Here is a 26,867-nt window from a genome sequence, read left to right as displayed (position 1 = left end):
CGCCGGGTGACGAGCAGGGGATTTGGCCCAGACCGCGCGCCGTACCCATGGCCCCGCCCCACAAGGCGCCGGAAGTGGGGTTCCGCGCGCTGTCAGTCCCTGTGGCTCGGAGCTCGCGCGGTCGCGGGACTCATCCCGGTGGCGCAGGCGTCTCGGGCCCCTCGGGCTCCGGGGGTCCGGAGGGCACCATGGACGACAGGGGTAAATGGGGATGGGACGGGCCTGCTGGGCCTGGAGCGGAGCCGCGCAGGAGTCCGTCCACCTCGCGTCTCCCCGGCTGGGCTCCGGGAGAGCTCGCTTTCCAAGTTCAGGCTGCTCGGTTGGATGTGCTTTCTCTGGTCACAGCTCAGTCCCTCTCTCTGCTCCTGTATCCAAGGGTTGGGTCCTGTGGGTATCCCCAGACACCCCCTCTGCCCACGCTTTCCAGTGCCCTTCTCCAAAAAGTGAGATTCGGACGAAATGTGCAGGTCTTCACAGCCTTGATTTCCTCATATGTGAAGTATGAGTAAGACTCCCTGCACTAGTGGATCTGGTACTAGAATCAAAAGGAAAGGGCAGATTTGATGTGCTCATCTGGTGGAGTACTACAAACTAATGTATGTAGTACCTTTCGTGTAAAAAAATAAGAAGGGGGTGGACCTCTCCATACTCATACATGTACGTACGTATGTAGGTGAGTAGGCTTGACTTAGCATATCGACTGGAGGGGTGCTGGAGCAATTGGTAAGGTGGTTGACTCTGGGATTCTCTCAGCACTTGGGGTCGAGAATAAGAAGAGAAGGACCTTTCACTATCATTCGGTAAGGCTTAAATTTTATGCCATTGTATGTACACGGATAGCTTTTTCAAAATGAGAGAGAAAGAGAGCTTGCAAATAGTAGCGTCATCTCTATGCCCACCAACATTTGTGATGCCCCTGAAGCCAAACACCCCGAAAAGAAAGTGTTTTTAAAATTAGTTTTCTTCGTAAGGTCAACAGTCATTGACAAGCTCTCTGGCCTTACATCCTGCTACATGAATTTGATGAATCACTTTTTTCTTTCTTCCCAGAATTAATTGAATACTTTAAGTCTCAAATGAAAGAAGATCCTGACATGGCCTCAGCAGTGGCTGCCATCCGGACTTTGCTGGAGTACTTGAAGAGAGATAAAGGTAAAGAGGGTCATCCTCAAACACTCTGGGCGTTAGGAAAGTCTTCTAATAACTGTTAGACGTGTAGAAAGTGAGAGATGTATGTGCGGCTACGTAAGGTAATCTAGCCCCAAGCTCAGCTTCTTCCTGCATTTCAGTCCTCCCTTTAACCTGGAGAGAGCCCTCAAGGTATCATTAAATGAGTCCCCTTTTATAAATGAAATGTATTTCGAATCAAGAGTGACCATTTTATATCCAGTTAACCATGAAGCTTAAATTAAAGCAGTAGTTTAGCTGTACAAGTGTTTATTGAGCTTCTGACTTGTGCCAGATTCTGTGCAGATGCCACAGAGCACGTTCCAGAATAAATTTTGGTATTAATGTCATTCATTGTCATTGCCTACTAATTCAAGCATCCTAAATGTAAGCGTCTGGCTATAGCATCACATCTTGTATAAGCAAAATAAAGCCTTCTTTATTCTGAAGGGCTGGCCTAGAGACATATGTCTCTAGGGCAACCTCCAGTGTCTAACCATTGTCCTTACAGTAACACCCAAACACCTAGGCCTCACCTGCCCCGCCTCACAGACCTCCTGTTACTGCGACTTAATTTCCTTCCATGCTGTCTCTCACTGAACTGTGCTTCAGCGGTGCTGGCCTCTCTTTGTTTCTCACACCAAATTTGTTCCCATCTCAAGGCCTTTGCAGTGGCGTGGTCTGTGCCTAGATCCTTTCCCACTGGATCTCTGTGCAGCTGATCCTTTCTTAGGTTTCGGTTTAAATGGCCCCCACTCCAAGAGGCCATCACTGTTAACTGTCTCAAGTAGCTTCTCCTTTCTCATCGTCCTGCTTTTCTCCATCCTCATTACAATCTGTAATTAACTTGCTTATTTTTTGTGTGCTTGTTTATCTGCCTCTTCCACTAGAAAGGGAGTGGGGAGACAAGGAGGGAGACAAGGGACCCTGTCAGTCCTGTTCACGGATGTATCTCTGGCGTCTAGAACAGTGCCTGGTGTACAGTATACACGCAATAAAGACTGGTTGAATGAATGAATGAACTGCAGACCCATCAAGGGGCGGTGATACTGAAATCTACGTCACATTCCTCATGTGATCATTCCAGGGGAGACACTCCAGGGCCTGAGGGCGAATCTCACCAGGGCCATAAAAACCCTGTGTGGCGTGGACTCCTCCGTGGCCGTGTCCTCAGGCGGGGAGCTCTTCCTGCGCTTCATCAGCCTTACCTCCCTGGAAGACTCGGTGAGCCCCCACCCCCCCTTGGGTTACCTTTTTGCTTCTCTGTTTGGCTACAAATATTCTCAGCTTTACCCGGTCTCAGCTTTACCCGGATCTTCCAGTTCCCTTCATTTTGCTCTTTCCTCCTAGGATTACTCCAAATGTAAAGAAACCATGATTGAGCGGGGAGAGCTTTTTCTCAGGAGAATATCACTGTCGAGAAATAAAATTGCAGATCTGTGCCATACTTTCATTAAAGATGGGGCGGTGAGTAGATATTCATCATGTGTGGTAATTGGGAGCAAGGACTTTGGAGGTAGACTCCTGGGGTAAAATCCTGCTTCTGCCACTTACTTGCTGTGTAACCTTGGACAAGTTACTTAACCTCTCTGTGCTGCAGTTTTCTCATCTATTAAATAAGGGTAGTAATAGTACCTACCTCATAGAGGAGTTGTGAGGATTAATGAGATGGTGTGTGTAAGGGCTGTGCACCATGCCTGCCACATGGTAAGCACTGTATAAATGTAGGTATTATTATAGATGGTTGTCATTTTAAACAGGCAGAAAAAAACACTGGGACAGCATGGATGATTCTTGATTTGATAAGATGGCTTACTAAATAAGTATTATTATTATTGGATATGTATTAATTAATCTGAATTAAATCAACACAGAGCAGCTCTTGTCACTGGGTGATACCGACTGTCTTCCTGGTGACAGTCAGCACTGGTTTGAGATTTTCTTTTTAACTTTTTTTCAAATGCTGTTACCAAGAGGCAAAGCTGCCAGGTGTTTATGAGTAAAGAAAGACAGGACCTGCAAGTTAAGTCATTCTCCCTGCCAAAGGGCAATCAAACTTTGGAGGCTCTCCCAGCAGCCTACCTCCTTTCTGCCATCCTAGCCCCCACCAACTGTAAAATGACTGACTTGCATTTTGACTCTGAAATCTTGTCCTCTGTTTTATTACCTCTTCCCAACCTTTGAAGTATGTTATTAAATAAATGACATACTAGATGTGAGTGGAACTTGTACAAAAGCCAGTTGCAAACAAAGCCATCTTTAGGCAAGTGGAGGCAAAGACCGCCTCTCGCTGAGGCCGTCTCCTTCCGCAGACTCGCCGTGCTGTCGGTGTTCTGTGGGTTTCAGTTGCTCTGGGGTAGTCTAATGTGCAATCCCCACCCACATGAGCGCTGATTTAGACTGAACTTAGAGCAGAGCTGCTCAAATTGGAACATGCAGATGAACCACCTGGGGATCTTATAAAATGCAGATTCTGGGTCAGCAGGTCTGGGGCGGGGCCTGAGAACCTGCATTTCTAACAAGGTCTCAGGTGAGACCCAGGAAGGAGCTCGAGAGCTGTGTCCATCCATCCTGCATTATGTAGTCCTCTGTACTCTATTCCTTATAGGTTACATGTAAATGTCTGCAAATTGTATCTGGCCCATGGGTGGGTTGTTTACCCCAAACAGTATTTATTAATTTTTAAAAAATTAAGTTAGCCAACATTTAAATATTGGATCTTTAGCTCCTCTAGAAAAATCAGATGATCTGGCAACAGTGGACCATGTGGTGACAGCTGGAGCTTAGCCTTTCTACTTTGCTGCTGGCCCCACCCGACCCACTGCATTTACTTATGCTCCCTGCCTGGTGCCTGTAGGCCCAAACCATGTCTTAGAAATAGGAAAGACAACCCAAAGAGCCTAATGGAGGCTTCAGATAAAAAGGCTTTGTGTCTTGTGAGTGACACTGTGTGGGGATTCCGCTTCTGTACCTGCTATGGGAAGGGGAGACTCCATGATATATTCCTCTAGCGGAAACCTTTTTCAACTTGTATATGGGCTTAAAACTCAGTGTACCATCCAGGATCGCTTTCTGATTCTAGTTGATTTGTGAAAATGCATGCAGAAAAGCCTTAGGGTACCAGGAACATGCATTAGAGTGGCCGAGGGTATGGGTGATCGCTGGGAAGCTTGCCCTTTTGACGGAGCTTTCTCGGCCCGCAGAGAATATTAACTCACGCCTACTCCAGAGTGGTCCTGAAAGTCTTGGAAGCAGCTGTGGCGGCCAAGAAGCGTTTCAGTGTGTACATTACTGAGTCACAGCCTGATTTATCGGGGCAAGTATCTTTCCATTTGGTTATGTGCCCAGCAGTCATTTTAGAGAGCAAACTCAGGATTAGAATCATAAGAGGAGCCAGAACATGCCCCCTTATTTGCCAGTCAATCAGCATTGCCTCTGACAGTGCCCACTCCTGCCCTGGAAGAAAAATCACTCTGCATTTGCAGTACGTGGCAGTAGAGGATCTAGAGTTTTTATTTAATAGTTAAATCAGAGGAACAGCGAGAGATTGTGTCAACTGAAAGATTTTTTTTATCAAAGAAAGATTTTTTATCAAAGAAGAGATAATGCACGTCTCTGGCTATACAGAAGATAATAAATTAAAACTTTCTTTTTTTTTCCAAATTTGCATCTCTTACCCATGGTCCCCAAGAGTATAGTTTTCCAGAAAAACATACTTCCTTCTAAAGAACCCAAATTCTTGTTTTCTTAGTCCAGAGTCTTGGGATCTTCCCCTTAATCCATTAATATTAACTGAGTTTCAAGCTAACGTGATTTATCACTGTCCAAATTAAGTGACTCATCATACATCACTATGGGACTTCTTCTAATGTTCTCAAAATGTCATTTTCAGTAAGAAAATGGCCAGAGCCCTCTGCCACCTCAACGTCCCTGTCACTGTGGTCCTGGATGCTGCTGTTGGGTAAGTGTCTGGCTTCCCTGGCCATGATCACTTTTCCTCCCCCACTCCCAGGATTGGCTTGGAGCAGCGTTTCCAAATTGAAGGTTTGAGTCCCATTCATAAACCTGCACTGGGTAGCATCCCACCCCTTAATTGACAGCTGCATTAAACCAGCGAGTTTGTTATAAGGTCTTGATAGTGTATGCAGAACACAGGGCTGTAGGGTGTTGGGGAGAGTGGGAGTTGTTTCCGTACTATGATGGTGCATTTTGAGCAAGGAGCAGAGGCTGGGTTAGGGTCAGCACCTGGAATCAGTGCTCCCTCTTCATCTGGAGACGTGGGCTGTCCTCAGTGGCACTGGGATTCTTTGCCCGTGCATCTTCACTCCTAAAACCAAGGTCACGTGATCCATGGATTGTCAGTGTCCTCACAAGAGAAAACAGGAGTAATAGTCTCTTAGAGAGAACACATAAGACAAGTGATTGAGGAAATGAGGAATACACTCAAGAGTAAGCAGTTTGAAGAACTCCACTAATTGTTCATTTTAAAAGGTAAATTGGCCTTCACCCTACCAGAAAGATTCTTAAATTACATAACACATTTTTCCATCTTCAGATCAGGTTTTTAAGTTTTGTTCTGTTTGTGTTACAGTAGAACAGAAAGTAGAGTGCCCCACGTGCAGTGAGGATCAACACTGCTCTAGTGACACGTGGAGGTGTGCACGTCCACATACGGGTGGCAGCGTGAATTATACCTCTTACTGTGCGGCTGTCATCAAAAAAGGTTTTAATGCCCCTGGTGGCAGAACTGGTAACAGGGCTAAGAGTTGATTAAGTGCTCCTTTGAAGAAAGGTAATTATGGGAGGAACTTACCATGATAAAAATGGAATATTAAGGGTCCAGCCCAGTGGCGTAGTGGTTAAGTTCACACACTCCATTTCGGGGGCCCAGGGTTCTCAGGTTCAGATCCTAGGCGCAGACCTACGCACCGCTTGTCAAGCCATGCTGTGGCAGGCATCCTACATATAAATTAGAGGAAGATGGGCATGGACGTTAGTCCAGGGCCAGTCTTCTTCAGCAAAAAGAGGAGGATTGGCAACAGATGTTAGCTCAGGGCTAATCTTCCTCACACACACACACAAAAAATGAAATATTAGTCTTTGCAGGTGATGATGCTACTAACAAGAGCCAAGAAAAGAGAGCATAAAACAGTTTTTTTTAATTTCCTTAGCTATATCATGGAGAAAGTGGATCTTGTCATAGTTGGTGCTGAAGGAGTTGTTGAGAACGGAGGAATTATTAACAAGGTAGGAGCATCGGTTCTCCAGAATTCCTTGCTCAAGGCATGGAGACACACTGCTGATCTAGGACACCAAAACAGCATTGTCGATTATGGTTCATCCGTCTCATCCTGATAAGCTTCAGGACTTCACCGTTGCCTCGAATTGTTTCCCAGTTCCCTTAAGCCATTGCAGTAGTCAAATTTTAGTCAAATTTCCTTCTGCTTTGAAGATTGGTCTATGTAAATTAGGAGAATGTAATTTATATTTACTCAAAATAGGCTTTAACTAGAAGTGGATTTGGGTTTTTTTTTTTTTTTTTAATTGAGCATATTTGACGTCAATATAATGTTATGTTACAGTTTCTCTATATATTGCTTAGCATTTGTTTTTTTCTGCGTGGTAAAATATATATAACATAAAGTTTGCCATTTTAATCACTTTTTTTTTCTTTATTGTGAAATTTTTGTTGTACATTATTGTTTGTCAGTCACCATATAAGTGCATCCCTTCACCCCTTGTGCCCACCGCCCACCCCACCTTGCCCCTGGTAACCACCAAACCGTTCTCTCTGTCCATGTGTTGGTTTATCTTCCACTTATGAGTGAAATCATGCAGTGTTTGTCTTTCTCTTTCTGGCTTATTTTGCTTAACATAATACCCTCCAGGTCCATCCATGTTGCAAATGGGACGATTTTGTCTTTTTTTATGGCTGAGTAGTATTCCATTGTATATATATTTTAATCACTTTTAAGTGTACAATTAAGTGGCATTAATTACATTCACATTGTCATGCAGCCATCATCACTGTTTTCAAAACTTTTCCATCACCCCAAACAACTCCGTGAATATTAAGCAAAAACTCCCCCTTCCTCCACCCCCCTATTTCTACTTGCTGTCTCCATGATTTTGCCTATTCTGGGTATCTCATATAAATGGAATCATACAATAGTTGTTCTTTCAAGTCTGGCTTATTTCACTCAGTGTATTGTTTTCAGAGTCTTATCCATGTTGTAGCCGGTGTCCCTCCTTCATTCCTTTTTATGGCTGAATCACATTCTATTGTGTGGGTAGACCACATTCTGTTCATCATCAGTCGATGAACACTCAAGTTGTTTCCACCTTTCGGCTATTGTAAGTAATGGTGCTATGAACATTGGTATACAATTATCAACATGGGTTTCTGTTTTCACTCTTTGGGCTATATACCTAGGTGTGGAATTGCTGGGTCATATGGTAATTGTTTAGCTTTTTGAGGAACCACTTTTCCACAGCAGCTGCACCATTTTACATTCCTAGCAGCACCATACAAGGATTCCAATTTCTCTACATCCTTGCCAACACTGGTTATTTTGCCTTTTTAATAATAGCCATCCTAGAAGGTGTGAAGTGGCGTCTTGTGGTTTAGACTTACATTTCCCTAATGACTAAGGATCCTGAGCATCTTTTCATGTGCTTATTGGCCATTTGTGTATCTTTGGAGAATGCTGTTGAATTTTTACAACGTCCTGTTGAATTCCAAAGCAAGAATTGCATATATCGTGTTCGATCCTATACTTTCTGTTGCTTCCACTTGAGATGTGCCATAAAGATCTCATCTTCCATTTTCTCTGACTTCCCAGATCGGAACCAACCAGATGGCCGTGTGCGCCAAAGCACAGAACAAGCCTTTTTATGTGGTTGCAGAAAGTTTCAAGTTTGTACGGCTCTTCCCACTAAACCAGCAAGACGTCCCAGATGAATTTAAGGCAAGAGTTTTACATAGTGGAAGGGGTATTTGAGTCTAAACTGAAACCTTTGAAAAAATGCAGTGCTAAGGATGTCCCAATAAGTTATTCACTTCCCGTTGCTGTTTTCTCCAACACTTAGGATACAAAGATAAATTGTTGGGTGTTGGACTTAGATTCATAGATTCTAGTTTGTCCCCGGAATTCCAGTCTTTTGGTCTCTCCTTCACTTAAGTGCTAGATACGGGCTGGGAGGCAGGGAAAGCTGGTGGTCAACAGTCCAGGCTTTGGAGTCGACTGTCTGGGCTCAGCTCCCATGTCCACCACTTTCTGACCGTGTGACCTTGGGCAAGTCCTTTCATTTTAAGCTCTGAACTTCAGTTATCTGTGACACAGGATAATAGTATTGTCAGGGTTATGACGATTCTGAGATTACCCATGGGAACTGCTTAGCGTAGTACTTGGCACATAGTAAGTTCCCTGTAAACACATTATCTTGAGCGGTCTGGAGGAGTTAACCCAGCACACTAGCGAGGGAACACATGGTTTAGGTTTTTCATTCATCTGTGGCTCTTGGCCAGTAGGCCGCCATGATCTGGCTCACCCGTTCCCAGAGAGCACCGTCAGGTGGTGGCACACCAGTTGCTCAGGCCAGGGCCCCACCAGTTCAGAGCCCTAAGTACGTGGGGCAGACTAACGTCTGTTTCCTGTCTCTGCAGTATAAGGCAGATACTCTGAAGTCGGCACAGAATGGACAAGACCTCAAAGAGGAGCACCCGTGGGTGGACTACACCTCCCCCTCCTTGATAACACTGCTATTTACAGACCTGGGCGTGCTGACGCCCTCAGCAGTCAGCGACGAGCTCATCAAGCTGTACCTCTAACCACTGCAGCCTTTCCTGCCAGCGTACCGCTGCTGTAGTTGGGGCAGGGTGAGTAGCCTCTTGACCCCACGGTGAGCCAGGCCAAAAATGAATTGTTTTTTTAATGAAGATCTATGGACTAAGGATTTAAAATCATAAATCTTGGAGAACCTTTTTTTATTCATTTCAGTCTCATCTAAAATATGTTCATGGTTCCCCTAAAACCCAACCTAAATAGTGCTTACAGTTTCCAGACACTTTTCATCATTTCTAGGAATACAAGTTAAAGATTATTGGCTACTTAACTGATGAAAGAAGATGTGCCCAGGTCCCCCTCCCTTCATCTTCACTGCACTCAACTGACTGATCTGCCAGAAGCATCAGTTAAAGAGATGCAGGCCTAGATAGCAGGTGTTCCTAACCAGCCAGGTGCCCCCGCAGTAACTGACTCACGGCTGCCCAGGACACCTCTTACATGTGGTGCCTCACAAGAGAGGCAGGAAACCCTTGGTGAGTTCGCATCAGGCTTCCAGTGGTGAACACGAGCCAGGGGCTGCCATCCCGCAGGATCAAGCCAAACGAAGTGGAAACTACCAGGAGAACCAAGGCAGAAGCAGCATTTAGCAGGAGCACCCTGCATGGCTCACCACTTACAAGGACGCCTTCGAACATTTATAAACTTAAATTCTCTATCTGTGAAAGAGGTGAATTTAAACTTGGGAACAAATTCAGCATCTTTTCAAATAAATTATATGAAAGATTTTGATACAGTGTTGCATTAGTACTGCAAGCTGACCCCAGGCCCAAAACACATTGGCCATGATGGTGAGGACACTGCGCAGCCACAGTGAAACACGGAAGACGCAGTCAGATCAGGAGGATATAGTTTATTCAACAGAGGGCATAACAATTTCCTTTCCCAGAAAATGACCTGCTTCCTTTTATTTTAGATACTCCCCAATACAACAGTATTGGGGACAATTAGAAAAGAAAAACGCCAGCAGCCTCAGCCACCCTGTGCAGGTGTTCTGTGCATCCAAGAGATGCACTCAAACTCAAGTCCAAGGGGTGAGGACACCCAGGTCAGGCGCCTGAAAACACGAAGGAACTTGAAAAGGCCTAACATCAAGTATACTTTAGCATCTTTATGTTAAAAATAAGTATAAAACACCCACAGAAAAATGAGCTCTTGAACTACAGGCGACCCATCAAAATAAATATCGACATCTATTATTTACACTCAAATAATTTTACACTTGCTTCTGTTAGACATCTTCAAGGCTGGTATGTTTTTAGTGAAATATTCATGAGGGTGAAACTCCTCATTTCTCCGCAGTCTGAAAGGACAGCTTTCAGAGATGTGCTTCTTGGCCGTCTGCTGAAGTTGTGATCCGCAGCAGGAGCAGGCGTGAGCTGCCTGCAGAGCGCGGCCAGCTCATCGTCCTCCCTGCTCCCTGCGCTCTCGCACTCCTGCCATTTCCCCTGAGGCACCGGCATCAGCAGTCATCTTCCGAATCTGAGAGCCCCGAATCTGCTGTCTTCATTGTTCTTTTGCCACTTGTCAACAACCCCTTCTCAAATTCTTCTTCAGTAATTTTGCCTTTTTTAAACTTTTTCAAGAGCCTTGTGTCATTCAGAAGTTCCTCCATGTCCTCATCTTCAATATCAGAGCCCTAAGAGCAGAAGAGACCAGCAAGCTACTGAATTTCTCAGTGTCCTACGTGAAACCAGCAGTTTTTAATCAGGAAAATTATATGCTCTCAGACCAGCTTCCACACACAGCACGTCCCCACCCAAGTCACCAATGTAACAGAGATTTGAGAGCAATTCCTATTAAAAGATACTACTCCAATAAAACTTGCTCAGAATTCTAAGTTGAATATTTAAGTAATTAAAAAAACTGCAAACTTTACCTCTTCCCTTTTCCTTTTTTCATTCATTTTTTTCTTCTTTTCCTTTTTGGCCTTCTGCTTTGACCAGGCTTTATTTTTTATGAATTTTCTTCTCCCTTCATTTTCTGTTTTCTCCTGTCTTTGTTGCTCCAGTAGTTTCTGCCTCTGCTTTTCTCTGATTTTATCTTTAAATGGAATGGTGTCTGTATTAACATCCACAGGCACAAAGTCTGGAAACTGCTTTCCTCGCAGTTCTGGCATCTTGGGCATCCTCAGCAGAGCAAAACCTCGAGCAAGACTAGCAAAATCGAGATCTAATTAAACCAAAACATCAGCATTAGCACACCCAAAATTCGGAAGATTCCTAACAATATGATTTTTTCTAACCAAATGGTCTAACAGATTCAGTTTAATTAGAATTAAAGTAAATCCAGTTTTACTAAAAAGGAATACTCAGCACCAGTGGCCAGTTTATTCTGTCTACTCAAACCCTAGAAGACCTCCTTTTAAATGTTTAGAAAACATTAACCCTGACATATGCATAACATTTTTATAAGACAAAGCAATTTCATACTTGTAAGACCATCAGATGTTTAAGATGGTGACACAATTATGTGAAGAGAAAGTCCAACTTACCCTTTAATCTGAAGATGAGGTTGCATTCATGCTTCGCATAAGCCTGGACATATGACACAAAGGCTTTCATGCCCTTTTCAAACACAGCTCTGTCGGCCAGGGCCCTGGACTTGAGCTTTGGAAGAAGGTCCACTGTGTTTTTCTGGAGTTTCATCTCCTGCAGGGGGCACTGCACAAAGACCACATTCTCACCTTCTCTGGCTGGAATCACCTCATCCCCAAGGCTCCCCCATCAGAGCCAGTACCAGTAAACCCAAAGGCAAAACAATTCATTTTCATCTTAAATCAGAGGCCTTGAAGCCCAATCCAACGCAAGTATTTTACTTGGTCCAAAAAGTATTTTAAATTTTTTAAAGAAAATTTTAAAATCAGATTTTACATAATCCTGATTTCCGGTTGGAAAGTATGGCAACACGAGGTCTGTGTTCCCCAGTAGTGTCACTCGGCCGGGGCCGAGCAGTAGCCGCCACTCTAGATGAGGCTGGTGCCTCTCCACAGCCTTATAGCCAGCCAGGTTACCGCACTTACAGCATCCTGGCCCTGTGAGTTTGAACCCCTACTCAAAGCTCCAGACCACCGGCTAGAAAAGAACTTTTCCAACTCCCCCGTCACTGGGCATTTCATGGGAAAAGAGAAGACAACTTACTTTTTGGTTGACTGCAAGGAAACTGACGTATGGGTCTTCCATGGGAAGGAGGAACACGAGCGCACTGCCACCACGGCCGATGCGGGCTGTGCGGCCACAGCGATGCACGAAGGCACTGTGAGCACAGGACGGGACACAATCGCCACGTGATGAGGGCTGAGCCGGACACAGGCCTGGGGCCGCCAGTGTCACAGCTCGGTCCCAACCCTGCCACTTCCTAGTGTTAGAAGAGCTGGCAATTAAATATATACTGCAAGCCAGATAGGATTCAGTAAGACATTTGATGTGAACTATAAAACTTTTAAATTTATGTCTATCTGATGATACAGGTAGGAACATGGTCCTAGTAGGAAATTTGGGAAACAGTGAAAAGTATAAAAAAGAAAATAAAAGTGACCTTATAAGCCCTCCACCGAGAAGTAACCATTATTATTGCTCAGGAGTTTATATTTACAGGCATTTTCCTATGTTTGGAAACACTTATTAGGAATAATTACTTTGGGAGAATAATTGAAATTTCCATATATGGTATTACATATTGTTTCCCTTTAAACATTCTATTTTGTGCATTTCTGCAAGAACTTCAAAAAGCATTTGAAAATACCTTTACTTGCTGCATAACATAGTATCACTATTGATATCCCAATGATGATTTACCCATCCACCTATTTTTGCTACATAAAATAACGTTTGACAAATGTCATTACGTTTATTTTCCTCAGGATCCGTATTTTGTTATGTTAGATACCTCGACAGAGAGAGGGGAACATTCCATCATGCTGTACCTGGCACTGCTGGGAGGGTCGTACTGCAAAACCCAGTTTACTTCAGGAATATCTATTCCTCGGGCCATGACATCAGTACACACTAAAATCCCACTAGAAAATGAGAAAACACCATTCTGAGTAAGAAGGCCACCATTTCCATCACCATCAAACAGTCTTGACTGATCTCAGTGACAACAGAAATATATAGGTTCCAGAATCTCTCACAGAAGCAAATATTTAGTAATAACATTTTGATTTTTTCTTCCTCCTAAGAATCTTTAGGACTTTACAAATTCCCAATGAAAATAGGAGGTGTGGAGGAGACAGTGAAAGAATCCTTAAAATTAGCATATTCCCACTTGAAAAAAGAAACAGCAGTGGGTCTAATCCTTGGCAGCTGTTTACAAAAAATAAGTGAAATTTTCCCTCCCTGACTGAGGTGTAACAATCAGTTGTATCATTTTGCCCAAAAAAGTGCTTTTAACCAAGCCAGGATGCTCAGTGATTAAGAAAACCAAAATTAATATTTTTATGCACAAAAAGAATCAAGTCACAAGGGGCCGGCCTGGTGGCGTAGCGGTTAAGTGCGCATGCTCCGCTTCGGCGGCCCAGGGTTCACATGTTTGGATCCCTGGCACACACCGATGCAGCTTGTCAAAGCCATGCTGTCCCATATAAAGTAGAGGAAGATGGGCACAGATGTTAGCCCAGGGCCAGTCTTCCTCAGCAAAAAGAGGAGGATTGGCATCGGATTTAGCTCAGGGCTAATCTTCCTCTCACACACACAAAAAAAATCAAGTGAAGGCCATTAAGAGACACAAGTTCCCTGCTCTCTAGTCACCCACTTGACAACCAGCAAGCTAGATTTCATGGACTGCTCCTACCTGCTCTATTCACCCGTTCGACAGACAGTTATCAAACGCCCACTGGCCAGGCCCTGGGCTAGAAACCGGGGATTCAGGAGTGAACACGACATACAGGTTCCTGTTCTCATGGAGCCTCAAATCTAGCAGGAAGTCGATAGATAACTAAGGAAGTCAGTATAGCCAAGTGCAGTGGGGGTCAGGACAGAGGGACAGGGGTTCTGGGCATCTATACAGAGAAGACGTGATAACTGGGTTAGAGGAGGAAGAGGACTCCAGGCAGGGTAAACAACAGATGCAAAGGTTTAGAGACAGAGGGAGAACACAGCGAGTTCAGGGCCCTGAAAAAGTGTACAGTGGCGGAGGTCTGCCATCTCCAACGAGCTGACGCACCTCTGCAGTTTTCGGAACTCCATGAAGATCTTATTGCGCTTGTATTTCATCTTTCCGTGGATGCACATTATCTTCACGCTCTTCACCAGGGCCTCCAGGGCCTTGCCGTAGTATTCCACACAGGCGCAGGTGCTGCGAGAGGGACAGAGGGCTTAGAGTCACTGACCATCTCGGTCTTTCCACAATGGTGGGGAGGGAGGCCACGAGCACCAGGTGCAGTGGAGATGACCCACTCCTCTTTGGGAGAATGCAAAGGAGAATGGTTATGAACACCATCCACAACTAAGCTCAAATTTGAAAACCTCTCAGCCCATGAAAGGCCAATCTTTTGACAAAATCCCTTAAATATGAATTAACCCCAAGGATGTATTGCCACTGTCTAAAGATGTTCTAGCAAGGGGAATCTCTCTGGCCCTCTAATAAATGAATTAAACTGAAGTAGTCATTCTTAACAAAAAAACGACATCTTAAATGTAAATAGTTTTATAAGATTTTAAAACCCTCCTGGGCCGGCCCCATGGCTTAGTGGTTGAGTGCGCGTGCTCCACTACTGGCGGCCCAGGTTCGGATCCCGGGCACGCACCAACGCACCGCTTCTCCGGCCATGCTGAGGCTGCGTCCCACATACAGCAACTAGAAGGATGTGCAACTATGACATACAACTATCTACTGGGGCTTTGGGGGGAAAAATAAATAAATAAAAATAAAAAAACAATAAAACACTCCTGCTTCTCCTTTGGGGAACTGCTTCTTCCTCCATTAGTGTGATTCCCAAGGGCTCGGCAGATAACCCAAGTTAGACCAATCCGATCCTCTGTCCTGGACAGTTGGACTTGGAGTCGAGTCACCCAAGGACAAAAGGGGGCTGGAGCAGGGTCATCCCAATGAGGATGTGCCCTGAAGAGATGGCCACGGAGCTCTCCGGGCCCCCAAAGCCTCTCTCCCCTAGGGGCTGGGGGCTCATCTTTCTCTTTACGTTGGCGAGCTCCCTACACAGCACCCTTCTAATGAAAGGCTCGCCCCGAACCCCCTCGTATGTGGAGGGATTCCAGAGTGACATCGCATCCTTTTGCAGATGAGGGAACTGAAGCTCATGGAGAGGCAATACAGGTGAGTGGCAGAGCCAGAACCAGAACCAAGATTTGATTCCTTCTCCAGTGTTCTTCCCACTATACCAGGCTGCAGGATTCCAATCTGGGCTCACTCTTGTCTAGTTAAATATCTGTGCTAAGTGACTGCTCCCCGAGTCTGCACTGTTTCCACCAGGAGTCACACCAGTTCATAATAAAGCACTTTTACACACTGAGGGTCAGCCCACAGACCCTGAAAGCAATCTGGTGGTCCTGAAATCAATTTAACAGCAATTTTTAAAAATTAGACTAGAAAAGAATAGAAAACTTCAGAATGCCTCCCACCTAATCGAGTACAGTTTTGTGAAATCTCTGTTTCAGTTTTGTGTTTGTGTGTGTGTGTTCCAGGTTATATTTCTTAACTGTGGGTCAATATACCTAATGCATTTTACTGGTGGAAAGAGATGGAAAAGAAAAAAAATTCTTTTGGTATTGCCGGAAAACGACGCCACAGGTATATCTGGAGAAGGGGCGAAAAAGCTCAAAAAACACACACATCTGTTCCTATCCTGTGTTTAGACAACAGGACAAAACCCCACAGTGGCAGACACTGAGCCGGCTGATCAAACGCTATTCCCAACCACCTCCTCCTCCCCCTCCCTCACTACAGATGCTGGGACAGCTGCACACTCATTTTCTCTGCCTCTCTTGAAGTGAGGGGCTGTGGGTGACCCACTTTTGGCCCCTAAAATGAAAGCGGAAGTCAGCTAGGGAGGAGGGGTTTCTGAGAAAGCTTTCTGCTCTGCTGCTTAAAAGAGACGGATACAGCTAACACTGCCCTTCCCCTCCCTCTGCCTTTCCTCCTCTATCTGCTTTCAGTGCAGACAGGACCGAGTGTATGACAGCCGTCATCTTGAGACTATGGGGTGACAGACAGGACAAAGCCGAGACAACTGCAGAAACATGGACCTCGACATTGCTGACACACACACCAATGTGAGGGACCGCCCGCCTCCGGACTCCTTTCCATAGGAGAAACATTAACTCCTGCTTCAGCCATACACGCTGGGTTTTCAGTTATTTGCAGCTAACAGCATTCCTAGCTGAGAGAACCATCCTAAATGGGATTCCAAACCTGAGGGCTACATGCATCTGGGTGTGGCTGAACCCCGTCTCTCCCACCACAGACTCCAGAATGAGTACCTGAAGAAGACCAGGTGTTTTTCCTGCTTATGATTGCGAAGAAAATGGACCAGCTGATTAAATTTCTCATCTGCTTTACATACCTACAACATAAAAAGGAAAACTAATAAAATAAAAACAAATTTACTGACAGTAATGATCCCCATAGCTATCTTCAGTTTCAACCTTAAATTTTAAAGAATCTAATTTCTTCCATGACTTTACTCAGACTTTAGTTAGAATGTTGATCAGTCTACCTGGCTCAGAATAAGCATCAGCATGTGCTGCTGACACACATAAGTCAAAAAATCATGTAACTAAGAGACACATAGTCATCTAATACAATAGTTCCCAAAACCCAATATACAGACAGGTACCATGCCAGCTACAACACCATCTCTAGGGTAGATTTTTTTTTGTTTTTTTTTTTTTGGTGAGGAAGATTAGCCCTGAGCTAACATCTGTTGCCAATCCTCCTCCCTTTGCTGAGGAAGACTGGCCCGGGGCTAACATCCCTGCCCATCTTCCTCTACTTTATATGTGGGACGCCTGCCACAGCATGGCTTGATAAGCAGTATGTAGGTCCATGCCCGGGATCTGAACCTGCAAACCCTGGGCCATCGAAGCGGAGCATGCAAACCTAACCACTACGCCACCAGGCCAGCCCCTAGATTTTTTTTAAATGCAGGTTCTTGGGCACAGCATACAGATTAGGAATGAGTAGGTCTAGGAGTGGACCCTAGAATCTGTATTATTTAAGAGCTCCTGGAGATTCTGATGCATAGCAGAGTTAAGAAATCACCACTCTAAGGTGAACACAGGTTTCCAGAAAGGAATGTACATGATTTGAAAGACCTCCATGGAGATAGACTCCAACCTCTCTTAATAATGCAATCGGGTGCTCCATTCAGGCCCCTAAATTGGAGACATTTAAATCCACCTGAATGCATTCCCTCTATTTTTACCAAAACCAAATGCTCAGTTTGGAATTTCTTCTCACACACTCAGACATCTCTAAACGCAGTCACTTAAATAAATGCAAAATAGCAGAATGCAACAGTAACCACAGCGGGTATCCAAAGCTAACATTTATTAGTACTTACTATGTACGCAGCACTGGCCTAGAAACCTTCATCTGTATTAATAAATGAATCCTCACAACAACCTTATGAAGTGGGTACTGCTAGAGCCCCATTTTACAGGTGATGACCTGGTGAGTTCACCTAGTTCAATTAGAAAGGGACAAAGCCAAGATATGCACCCAGGCTCTTAACCACTACATCATCTACAGAACCCGTCCCTCCGCCTGGAAGAGCCAGCCTCTTGCCTTTACCAGCCCAGCTTCAGAAATGTCAACACTGAGGATAACTCCTACTTCATGTGAACCCGTCTGATCTCAGCAGCATCCTCCAGGCAGCTGCACTAGAGGTGGTTTTCCCTGTTCTACCTTTAATCCCCCCACAAACGGACACAAGGACAGCAGTCTTGTCACCTTTACAGTCCACAGAAACAGAGACACTGGTTTTTAAACCAGTCCACTTCTATGTGAACATGTAGCCGTGTTCATGAGCTGCGAAGCCCGTCAGCCAAAAGCAAAGCCCTGACCCTGGCTGACGATTCAGATGTGCCTTGTCAAGCGGTGACAGTGGCCTTTGGGTTCTCCCGGTTCCCAAATGGCGCTGCCCCCTGGCTGGCCATGCTCTCTGGATGCCTGTGGGCCCATCCCAGCAATGGGAGGGAATGGAAGAGGGACGGGCTCATCACTAAACAATCACATTTCCAAAAGCCCCCCCCACTGCCTGAGGAGGAAACTACAGGGAGGCAGCGAGGACGGACTGCTGCACATTCAGCGATTCCCAGCTGCAGATCAAAAATACCCAACATCTAGGTTGCGAAGCAGCAGGACATCGTCCCCTAACAAACTCTCCTGCAGGGCGAGTCTATCACTTGATTTCCTGTGTGTCAGCTGCACGTCTGGCTATGCCCTTCTCTAACTCATGACCCGGTGTTTCCCGGGTCTGCACCCCAGCACACCCCATGCACGTGTAATAAACAAACACGGCTCATCGCTTGGGAGAAGGCGGTGCATACACACCATCCTTGGAGACTATGCTTAAAACACATCTATGCCCACGTTAACTTGCTTATTCACTTACTTGCTGAATGATGAGTATGACCGCCCATTCCATTTGTCCTAGCTCTGTCCCCAAATGCATTTTAAAATGTGCCACAGGGTATCATTTTATAGGTTTACTTTTCTAGAAAACTGCAAGCTAATCCCTAGAGCACCCATCACTATTACTGTTTGCTTGTTTATTTGTTTTAACTGCTAGGAGTTAACATATGTTAGTGGGAACACTGTATACCACATTGATAAAACATACAGACAGTGAAGTTAAGAAAAAATTAAGGAATCATTTTTCAAGTAAGTAGAAACAAAAATCTAATAAATTGCTAAAACAATTATTACAGTTGATCATTTAAAAGGAAAAACAAAACTAAGCTTACTGAAAGCAGTTCAAGTCAAAAAATTAAGTTTTTTTAGTAAATTGCTTTAATTTAGAATACTTGTTTTATTTTTCTTCCAGGATTAGGAAGGCATAATTGGCAAATAAAAATTGTATATATTTAAATATATTTATATATTAGAAACATATATGTCTATATTTAAGGTGTACAATGTAACGATCTGATATACATAAACATTGTGAAATGATGACCACAATCAAGTTAATTAACACATCCATCACCTCACATAGTTACCTTTTTTATTTTTTGATGAGAACACTTAAGATCTACTCTCTTAGCAAATTTCAAGAACACAATTCAGTATGGCTAACCAGTCACCACGCTGTCCCGCAGAGCCCAGGAAGCATCATCACTGAACTGCAGACACCAGTAAGCAGCAGCCCCAGTGCTCACCATGTAGTAGTTCTCCAGGCGGGAGGGGGTCTTCTGGGTGCTGCTGGCAGCCACGCCCTTCTCCTTCACCGAGATGCGGACGGGGTTCCGGAGGCCCGCTCTCACCAGGTTCTCCACCTCCTGCGTCTGGGTAGCAGAGAAAAGGCCCGTTCTCCTCTGCTTTGGCAAAAACTCCAGGATGGTGTTTATACTAAAAAAGAGGGTTCGACCTTAACCCCTCATTTATCAGCATAATCAACAAACAGTGCGTTATGATACTGAACAGGTATTTAAAAAGACTGGAAGAGAAACCACCACAATATCTACAGTAGATATTACTGGGAGGTGAGATGATGGGTGATTTTTCTTTCTTCTTTATACTCTAATTTTTCAAGGTTTCTCCAATACAAGCATATAATTATACTTTTATAATATGGGGAAATTAAAAGGGAGTGAAATTAACATAACTTTTTGAGACTAAAAACCATTGAACTGTATACTTTAAAGGGGTGAATTGGGCCGACCCCGTGGCTTGGTGGTTAAGTGAGCGCGCTCCACTGCTGGCGACCCGGGTTCGGATCCCGGGCTCGCACCGACGCGCTGCTTCTCTGGCCATGCTGAGGCCGTGTCCCACATACAGCAACTAGAAGGACGTGCAGCTATGACACACAACTATCTACTGGGGCTTTGGGGGGAAAAAATAAATAAATAAAATCTTTAAAAAAAAAAAAAAAAAAGGGGTGAATTATATGATATCTGAATTATATCTGTTAATAAACAGATAAAACTGATAAAAATAAATATTCTTTATTTTTAAAAATAAAGAATAAAACTGTTTATCTTAAAAACACACACACAAAAACTTTAAAAGAAACCATGAAGGAAAATGCATCTTAAGAAAAAAGAACTGGAATTTAAATTGTGTGGTAGAATTTGAAGGGCCAAACAACTGAATGATTTGAAACTCAAATGCGGCTAATCAAAATAGTCATGAACAATAAAAGAATTCTATTTTGCTCTCCTTTTTATCCAGTATCACCCAAAGCCAATGAAGTCCAAAATCCAGTACCTTGCCTCAAACCCCATGTCCAGAAGTCTGTCTGCTTCATCCAACACCAGGACGTCAAGGGACCTCACACAGCTGGCCAGATCCAAGCCCTCGGCCTTCCTTCGGAACATGTCCTCCAAGCGGCCTGGAGTCGCCACGATGATATTCCCACTTTGAAAACAAAGTTAACGTTTACTGTACTCTCTGGATCTTGGTAATATTTATGATTCCAAATACCAAGTTTTGTATCCCCCAAGGGTCATCTAAATCCCAATGAAGAGAGAGAAGACCACGATGGGGAGGAGAGTACGCAGCGGGGAGCGTGGGCCGTTGGGGAGACAGATCTGGGCTCCAGGCTAAGACCCAGGCGGAGTCAGCAAACTCAGGCCCATTGGCCAAATCTGTTTCTGTAACATTTCATTGGCACACAACACGCCTATTCATTCACGTCCTGTCTCTGGCAGCTTTCACACTACAAGAGAGCTAAACAGTTGTGACAGAGACTAAGGGGTCCAAAAAACTAAAATATTTACCATCTGTAAAAAAGAGGAAAGGTTTGCCGACCCCTGACCTAGAGCAAGTTACTCAACCACTTTAGGCCCTGGGTAACTCATCTATAAAATGAGTGTTAACAGAATGAGGTAATTTTATGCAAAGACCACAGCCTGGCAGACTGAAGGCGAAACGTGACCCCTCAAACTGGCTGACCTTCAAGATGCTTTTTGTAAAATGTGAATTACATGCCAACAGTTTAAAAAAACCTGGAGATCACACACAAAAACCTAGAATTCCATATTCCATATTAAAAAATTCAAATCTGGCCATACTGAGCCCAAAGTCCTGCAAGACAAGTATCAGCTGGCGATGAGTATCTGGGCACATACCAGCCAGGTCCTCCCAGTCCCCACCCGGCCCCTTCACACATTCATGTTTTCCTCTGAGCCCTGTAGGAACTCGAGCTTGTGACTCCTGCTGGAAAGCATCTCATGTCACAGCTGGGACAGAGTGAGCATTCAATGAAAGACTTCTCTTTATTAAGATTCACTAACAAATTGGGCACAAAACCTATCACTGCTCATTTCAAACCTTATTCATGGTAGGACTGAGTAAAATCCAAAGGGCTGATGGCCACCACGTACTCAAACATTCATTCCGAGTGTTTATTAAACGCCTGCTGTGTGCTCAGCACCACGGAAGGCTCTGAAGATAAAAAGCTGCAAGACAGCCACTACCCCGACTTTCCCAAGCCTCCTGGAGATACGGAAGAGCCCAGCCAAGCAGCACCTAGGAGAAGGCCAGGCCACCGCAGCAGCGGGGTGGGGCTGGCGGGCGGTGGCAGTGGAGAATGGCGGCCTCACAGGCCCTGTACAAACATTAGGATCTACCCTAAGGGCCAGCAGGAGCCACTGAAGAGTTTGCAGTGAGTGACATGATCAGATGGCACTCTGAAAAGGCCACGTGGAGAGTGGATTATAAGGGGGCGAGAGAGAAGGCTACTGCAGGAGTCCAGGAAACGAGTGGGAGAGGTGGCGAGGGAGAAAATGCGATGGCTAGAGATATGCTTTGGAGAGGAAATGCAGAGGATGTGGTGATGGTTAACTGTGAGGGGGGAGTGGAGGGGACGGTGAGGTGTCAAGGCAGACTCCCAGACTTCAGGAGCACACCTGCATGGACAGATGAACGGGAAACTCCAGAGAAGTGCAAGTTTGGGGAGGAAAATTCCAAGCCCCCATTTAGACCTGTTTGCAATGGCTGTGAGACGCCAGGCAGGTAAGTGGCTATCTGTGGGTCTGGGGCTCAGTGAGGTCAGGGACCACCAGGGGAGGGATGAGACCACTTAGAGAGAGCCCAGAGCAAGGGTCCTGAGCCCCATAGAGTCACCTGGAGAGAGCAGGGGGGCCACAACCCGTCCTCCCTTCTCCTCTGCAGGGTAAGACTCACTGGAGGGGAAGTGTTCATCAGGGCCATATGGGAAGAGCCAGCGAGCAAAACGGGAGTTTGGCCTGGAGAAAACACTTTTGGGGGGGGGGGGGTGTTGCTGAAAGGGGAGCTTCCAGTTAGGCCTAGATCACACACTGATTCCTCCTGGGTTCAGTGCCAAGAGCGAGCAAAGAAGTGAGCAGAAGCAAGCAAACTTACCCCTGTTCCTTAAACCTCACAACATCTTCTCCAGGATTCCTGCCTCCAATCCAGAGAATCTGGCTAAAACAAGAAACAGCTCTTTAAGCAAGTCAGGCAAAATCACAGCCGTTGACTAAGAGGGACTGCATCCAATTTACCTGAACTGCGGGAAGGGCTTTGTGAAATGCGACAGGACCTCGTCTATTTGAATAGCCAGTTCTCGCGTGGGTGTGATGATTATGGCTCCAACCTGCCCATGTCGGGGGAAAGGACACGATGAGCAGAGCTGAACACACATGCCCGCACCCTCCACCTCACAGAGGCAATTCCCAGAGAAACAGCACTTCCTGGGCTTTTCAAGCAGCCTCTGGTCACAGTGCATATCAACCACTTTAAATTACAGTCAGTTCTCATGATTCACAGTAGTTCTGTTCTATCAAGTCACCAGGAACTCTGAATTAGCAAATACTGAACCACTGCTCCCAGGGGAAATACAGGGTCAGGTCCCTCTGGTCACAATGGTTTTGTCAACTGATCAATACACAACCTTGTTTTATGTGTGCTTCTGTTTAAAGACACCTTATTTAATATATATTGTTGATTCATTAACACTGAACTCACAGCCAGCAGCACTGTCACTCGTGCCTGAACGAAGCTCATCTAACACAAGTATTTTCTCCGTTAAGGCCCATCACCGCCTCCCTGTGCTCAGGAACACTAGACAGCACTTCAGTACCACGTCTGGGAGCCATTGTAACAGTGAAATCACCAACAAAAATGCAAAAAACATGGCAGTAAGTAGACCATGAAAAGGACACCTGTTCACAGGCTGAAACAAGAAGGCACAGCATCGCATTGTACAAACTCAGCTGGGAACATGCGCATCGGGCCACTCAGATTTCTCGCTGCTCTGCACAAGTCCGTGAATGAGCATGAAAGCACGGGGGTATTGATTTGGGGGCTACAAATAAATTTTAACAAATAGGCAAGTTCACAAATACAGAATCTGTGAATAACGAGAATAGACGTTTCCCCCCAAGCTTTTGACAAGCTTGTTACTCAACTGTGAACTCTACGATGATTAAGTGAAAATAAACCACTTCACTACCCTCACCTGACTCTTTTTTAACTTCTCTTCCCTTCTCAGAAGAATTTCCAGGATGGGGATGACAAAAGCGAGAGTCTTGCCACTACCTGTGACCTGCAGGGGGAGAAAGTCTTGGTTGGCTTTTCCTCTTGTTCATTTTGGAGGGAACACAGGAGGACGGGCCGCATGTACAAGTTACTCACCGCTTCCGCAGCGACATCCTTGTTTTTCATGAACAGAGGGATGGTTGCAGACTAAAGAGAAAGATGGCACAGCGCTGGTTAGAGATGCCAGGACTCCACAGATGTGGCCTTGCTGGACCCCACCACAACGCGGACTCAGAGCAGAGTCACCACAAGGCACCCCAGAGGAGTGGGCTCAAAGGTAACATGGCAAGGGTATCTGTCTCAGGGTGTCTGAGCTGGGATTCGGGACTCCTGAGTTCTAGTCCTGCCTCCCCTACTTCTCCTCTCTGGACCAGGAAGGGTTTGAAGACACTGAGTTTCAAGGTCCCCTGCAGTTCTCATATCAGAGAACAGTGACTCTGAGTAAACCTTCTCATTTTAAACACTGCGCCGGACTCCAGGTCTTAGGAGAAGCCTGGCCCTTGGGTCTCAGCAACCAGCGGCTACACCTGAAGCAGACTCAGGTCGTGGCTTTGAGGTCACCCCTTCAGGCTCCACTCCGGGTCCCCAGAGCCTGAGCTCACATCACAGCACATGTCGGACTTTACTAACTGCCTCTGCACAAGCGGTTCTCAACCTGGGTGATTTCTGTGCCCCCGGGGAACATCTGGCAATGCCTGGAGACATTTTTGGTTGTCAAAACCCGGGGAGGGGTATGTACTACTGACATCTAGTAGGGAGAGGCCAGGGATGCTGTTAAACAGCCTACAAAGCACAGGACAGCCCCCACAACAAAGCATTATCCAGTCCAAAATGTCAATAGTGCAGAGGTTGAGAAACTGCTCTGGACCACTTCTGTCCAACAGAAATACGTGAGCCACATATGCGATTTTAAAACTTCTAGTAGCCACGTAAAGAAATGTAAAAAGAGGTAAAATATATATTAATGATACATTTTATTTAACCCAATATATCCAAACTATTGTCACATCAACATGTAATCAATATTTTAAAAATTAATGAGATATTTTCCACTCTTTTTCCATACTAAGTCTTTGCACAAAATCTGTTGTGCATTCTACACTTAGAGCACATCTCAGTTTGGACTCCCCCTATTTCCAGTGTTCAACAGCCACACGTGTCTAGTGACGACCGCAGCGGACAGCACAGACAGAGACGATCACCTCCGACAGCAGAGACTGGGTCCCGTCTGCACACCTTCCCAAGGCCTGGCACACGGCACACCCAAGTTTTATCCCCAGCCCTGCCTGCTGCCTCCACATCTTTCCTGAGGATCTTACGGACATCTCAACTCAACATTTCAAAACAGAACTCTCCCGAATTGCCCTCTGAAATCCACGCCTTACCCCTCCCAGCAGTCCTCATCTGGGTCAGTGGTCCCACCACCCACCCGGTCAATAGGGGCAACAACCTCAGCGTCCCTCTAGATTCCTCTCTTTCGTAGCCCCTCATCTGTCCCTCAGCAACCCTAAAGCTATCTCCACCCTGACTTCTCAGCATCGACTGCCTCCTCTCTACTCCAGGCCACCATCTCGCACTTGACACTGGCTTTCTAACTGACCTCCTCGCTGCTTCTCTCAGTGCTCTCAAGTCCACTGTCTACACAGCAGTCGCATCCCTTCCCTTCTTGCACAGCTTCCCATATAAGAAGGCGTCTCACTGCATTCAGAACCAAATCCGAGGGCCGGCCCCGGGGCTTAGCACTTAAGTGCTCGAGCTCCGCTACTGGCGGCCTGGGGTTCGGATCCCGGGCGCGCACCAACACACCGCTTCTCCAGCCATGCTGAGGCCGCGTCCCACATACAGCAACTAGAAGGATGTGCAACTACGACATACAACTATCTACTGGGGCTTTGGGGGGAAAAAAAAGGAGGAAGATTGGCAATAGATGTTAGCTCAGAGCCGGTCTTCCTCAGCGAAAAAGAGGAGGATTAGCATGGATGTTAGCTCAGGGCTGATCTTCCTCACAAAAAAAAAAAAGAAAAGAAATCCGAGCTCCTACAAGACCCTGCACAATCCCCCTGCTCTCCTCATCTCTTCCGGTACTCGTGGTGCTCCAGCCACAAAGGCCTTCTTTCTGTTCCTCCAAGCTCATTTCCAGCCCCAGGGCATTTGCACCAGCATTTCTCCCTGCGGGAATCCCCTCCAATGGCCCCACAGCCAGCTCCTCCACCCTTCAGGAATCAGCTCAATGACACCTCCTCAGAGAGGCCTGGCCTAACACCCCATTCCACCTCCTATGCTGTACCTCCTTGTCACTGTCTGTCACAGCAGTCTGTTTTAGCTCCTTCACAATACTTAGCAGCTGAAATTATCTTAGTCCTTTACTCCTTTCTCTGTCTCCTCATAGAAAATGAGGCCCATGAGAAGGGACCGACACTGCAAAACCCCCAGAGCCTCGAAGAGCGCCTGATACATAGTCTGTCCTCAGTAAGCATTTCTTGAATAAATGAGTAAGCCGGACGCTTCACTTAGCCCACATAATAATGACAGCAGGTAAACTCACGGAGCTGCCATAACGCGCCCAACGCCGTCTACGGAATTCCCACCATAACCCCATGAGGCAGGTAGTACTTTCGTCACCTCACAGGGAAGGGCAACGAAGCACAGAGAGCTTAAGCCACCTGCCCGAGGTCGCACAGCTAGGGCGGCAGGGCCAGGACACGCCCCCGGCACTCAGGCGCCAGCAGCCGGGGGTGGGGAGGCGTGGAGACCCCGGCACGTGTGCGCCGCCGCCTGCCGGACCAGCGAGCAGCTCGGCTCCCCCGGGTCTGGGCGGCCTGCAGCCGCGCCAGCAGCTCCAGCCGGAGGGGCGAGAGCCCCGGGAGGCGAGCCTGGCGCCACCACCTGCCGGCCGCGTCCCCTGGAGCGGGCGACCGCATCCGCCCCGCGCCCGGAGGACCCTGCCCCCGGCCGCGCGGGTACCTGCACCGGCGTCATGTACGGGAAACCCAGCCCCCGCAGCGCGCCCAGCACCCGCGGGTGCAGCGGCACCGGCAGCGACTCCCAGGAGCCCTCCGTCACGTGCTCCATGGCGCGCCCCGCCGCCGCCGCCACCTGGTCGCCTCCGGGCGCTGCGGGCGAGCACTTCCGCTTCCGGCCGCCGCCAGGACCGGGCGGGAACGCTGCTCCAGCCGC

General features: G+C 46.3%; 2 protein-coding genes across 3 annotated transcripts; one reads left to right on the top strand and one right to left on the bottom strand.

Annotated features, from left to right (window-relative positions):
• Positions 1–79: 79 nt before the first annotated feature.
• EIF2B1 (eukaryotic translation initiation factor 2B subunit alpha) lies at positions 80–9,161 on the top strand. 2 transcript variants are annotated; one of them, XM_087423415.1, is made up of 10 exons: positions 111–201; positions 674–800; positions 1,051–1,152; positions 2,255–2,391; positions 2,518–2,634; positions 4,371–4,483; positions 5,060–5,128; positions 6,339–6,414; positions 8,010–8,135; positions 8,834–9,161. In XM_087423415.1, exons 3-10 carry the CDS (start codon positions 1,077–1,079, stop codon positions 8,996–8,998), a joined length of 879 nt encoding a protein of 292 aa, XP_087279541.1. In that variant the 5' UTR covers positions 111–201; positions 674–800; positions 1,051–1,076; the 3' UTR covers positions 8,999–9,161. The 2 variants fall into 2 exon arrangements, with proteins under 2 accessions (XP_014642668.1, XP_087279541.1); XM_014787182.2 differs by lacking the exon at positions 674–800 and having other exon boundaries at positions 80–201.
• Positions 9,162–9,849: 688 nt separating this feature from the next.
• On the bottom strand, positions 9,850–26,814 carry DDX55 (DEAD-box helicase 55). Its single transcript, XM_004430061.2, has 14 exons — positions 26,655–26,814; positions 23,787–23,837; positions 23,611–23,697; positions 22,655–22,746; positions 22,515–22,577; positions 20,397–20,546; positions 19,349–19,538; positions 16,448–16,530; positions 14,175–14,306; positions 12,937–13,029; positions 12,152–12,266; positions 11,506–11,674; positions 10,891–11,183; positions 9,850–10,650 (listed from the first exon to the last, which is right to left on the bottom strand). The coding sequence occupies exons 1-14, from the start codon at positions 26,760–26,762 to the stop codon at positions 10,474–10,476; spliced, it is 1,803 nt and encodes a 600-aa protein (XP_004430118.1). The 5' UTR covers positions 26,763–26,814; the 3' UTR covers positions 9,850–10,473.
• Positions 26,815–26,867: the final 53 nt, after the last annotated feature.

This window comes from Ceratotherium simum, chromosome 35, assembly GCF_057802395.1.
Source record: "Ceratotherium simum simum isolate JZ-2026a chromosome 35, ASM5780239v1, whole genome shotgun sequence".
NCBI classification, from domain to species: Eukaryota; Metazoa; Chordata; class Mammalia; order Perissodactyla; family Rhinocerotidae; genus Ceratotherium; species Ceratotherium simum.
This window is presented reverse-complemented; position numbering and strand designations above follow the sequence as displayed.

Excerpts from the sequence above, each read along its gene's own strand:
- EIF2B1 (XM_014787182.2), top strand. Across the intron at positions 2,392-2,517 it reads TTACCTCCCTGGAAGACTCG|GATTACTCCAAATGTAAAGA; the intron begins GTGAGCCCCCAC and ends CTTTCCTCCTAG. Across the intron at positions 4,484-5,059 it reads TCACAGCCTGATTTATCGGG|TAAGAAAATGGCCAGAGCCC; the intron begins GCAAGTATCTTT and ends TGTCATTTTCAG.
- DDX55 (XM_004430061.2), bottom strand. The coding sequence starts at position 26,762 with ATGGAGCACGTGACGGAGGGCTCCTGGGAGTCGCTGCCGGTGCCGCTG. Across the intron at positions 13,030-14,174 it reads GAGTTCCGAAAACTGCAGAG|TGGGATTTTAGTGTGTACTG; the intron begins GTGCGTCAGCTC and ends CTCATTTTCTAG. Across the intron at positions 11,184-11,505 it reads CCTCATCTTCAGATTAAAGG|ATCTCGATTTTGCTAGTCTT; the intron begins GTAAGTTGGACT and ends TGGTTTAATTAG.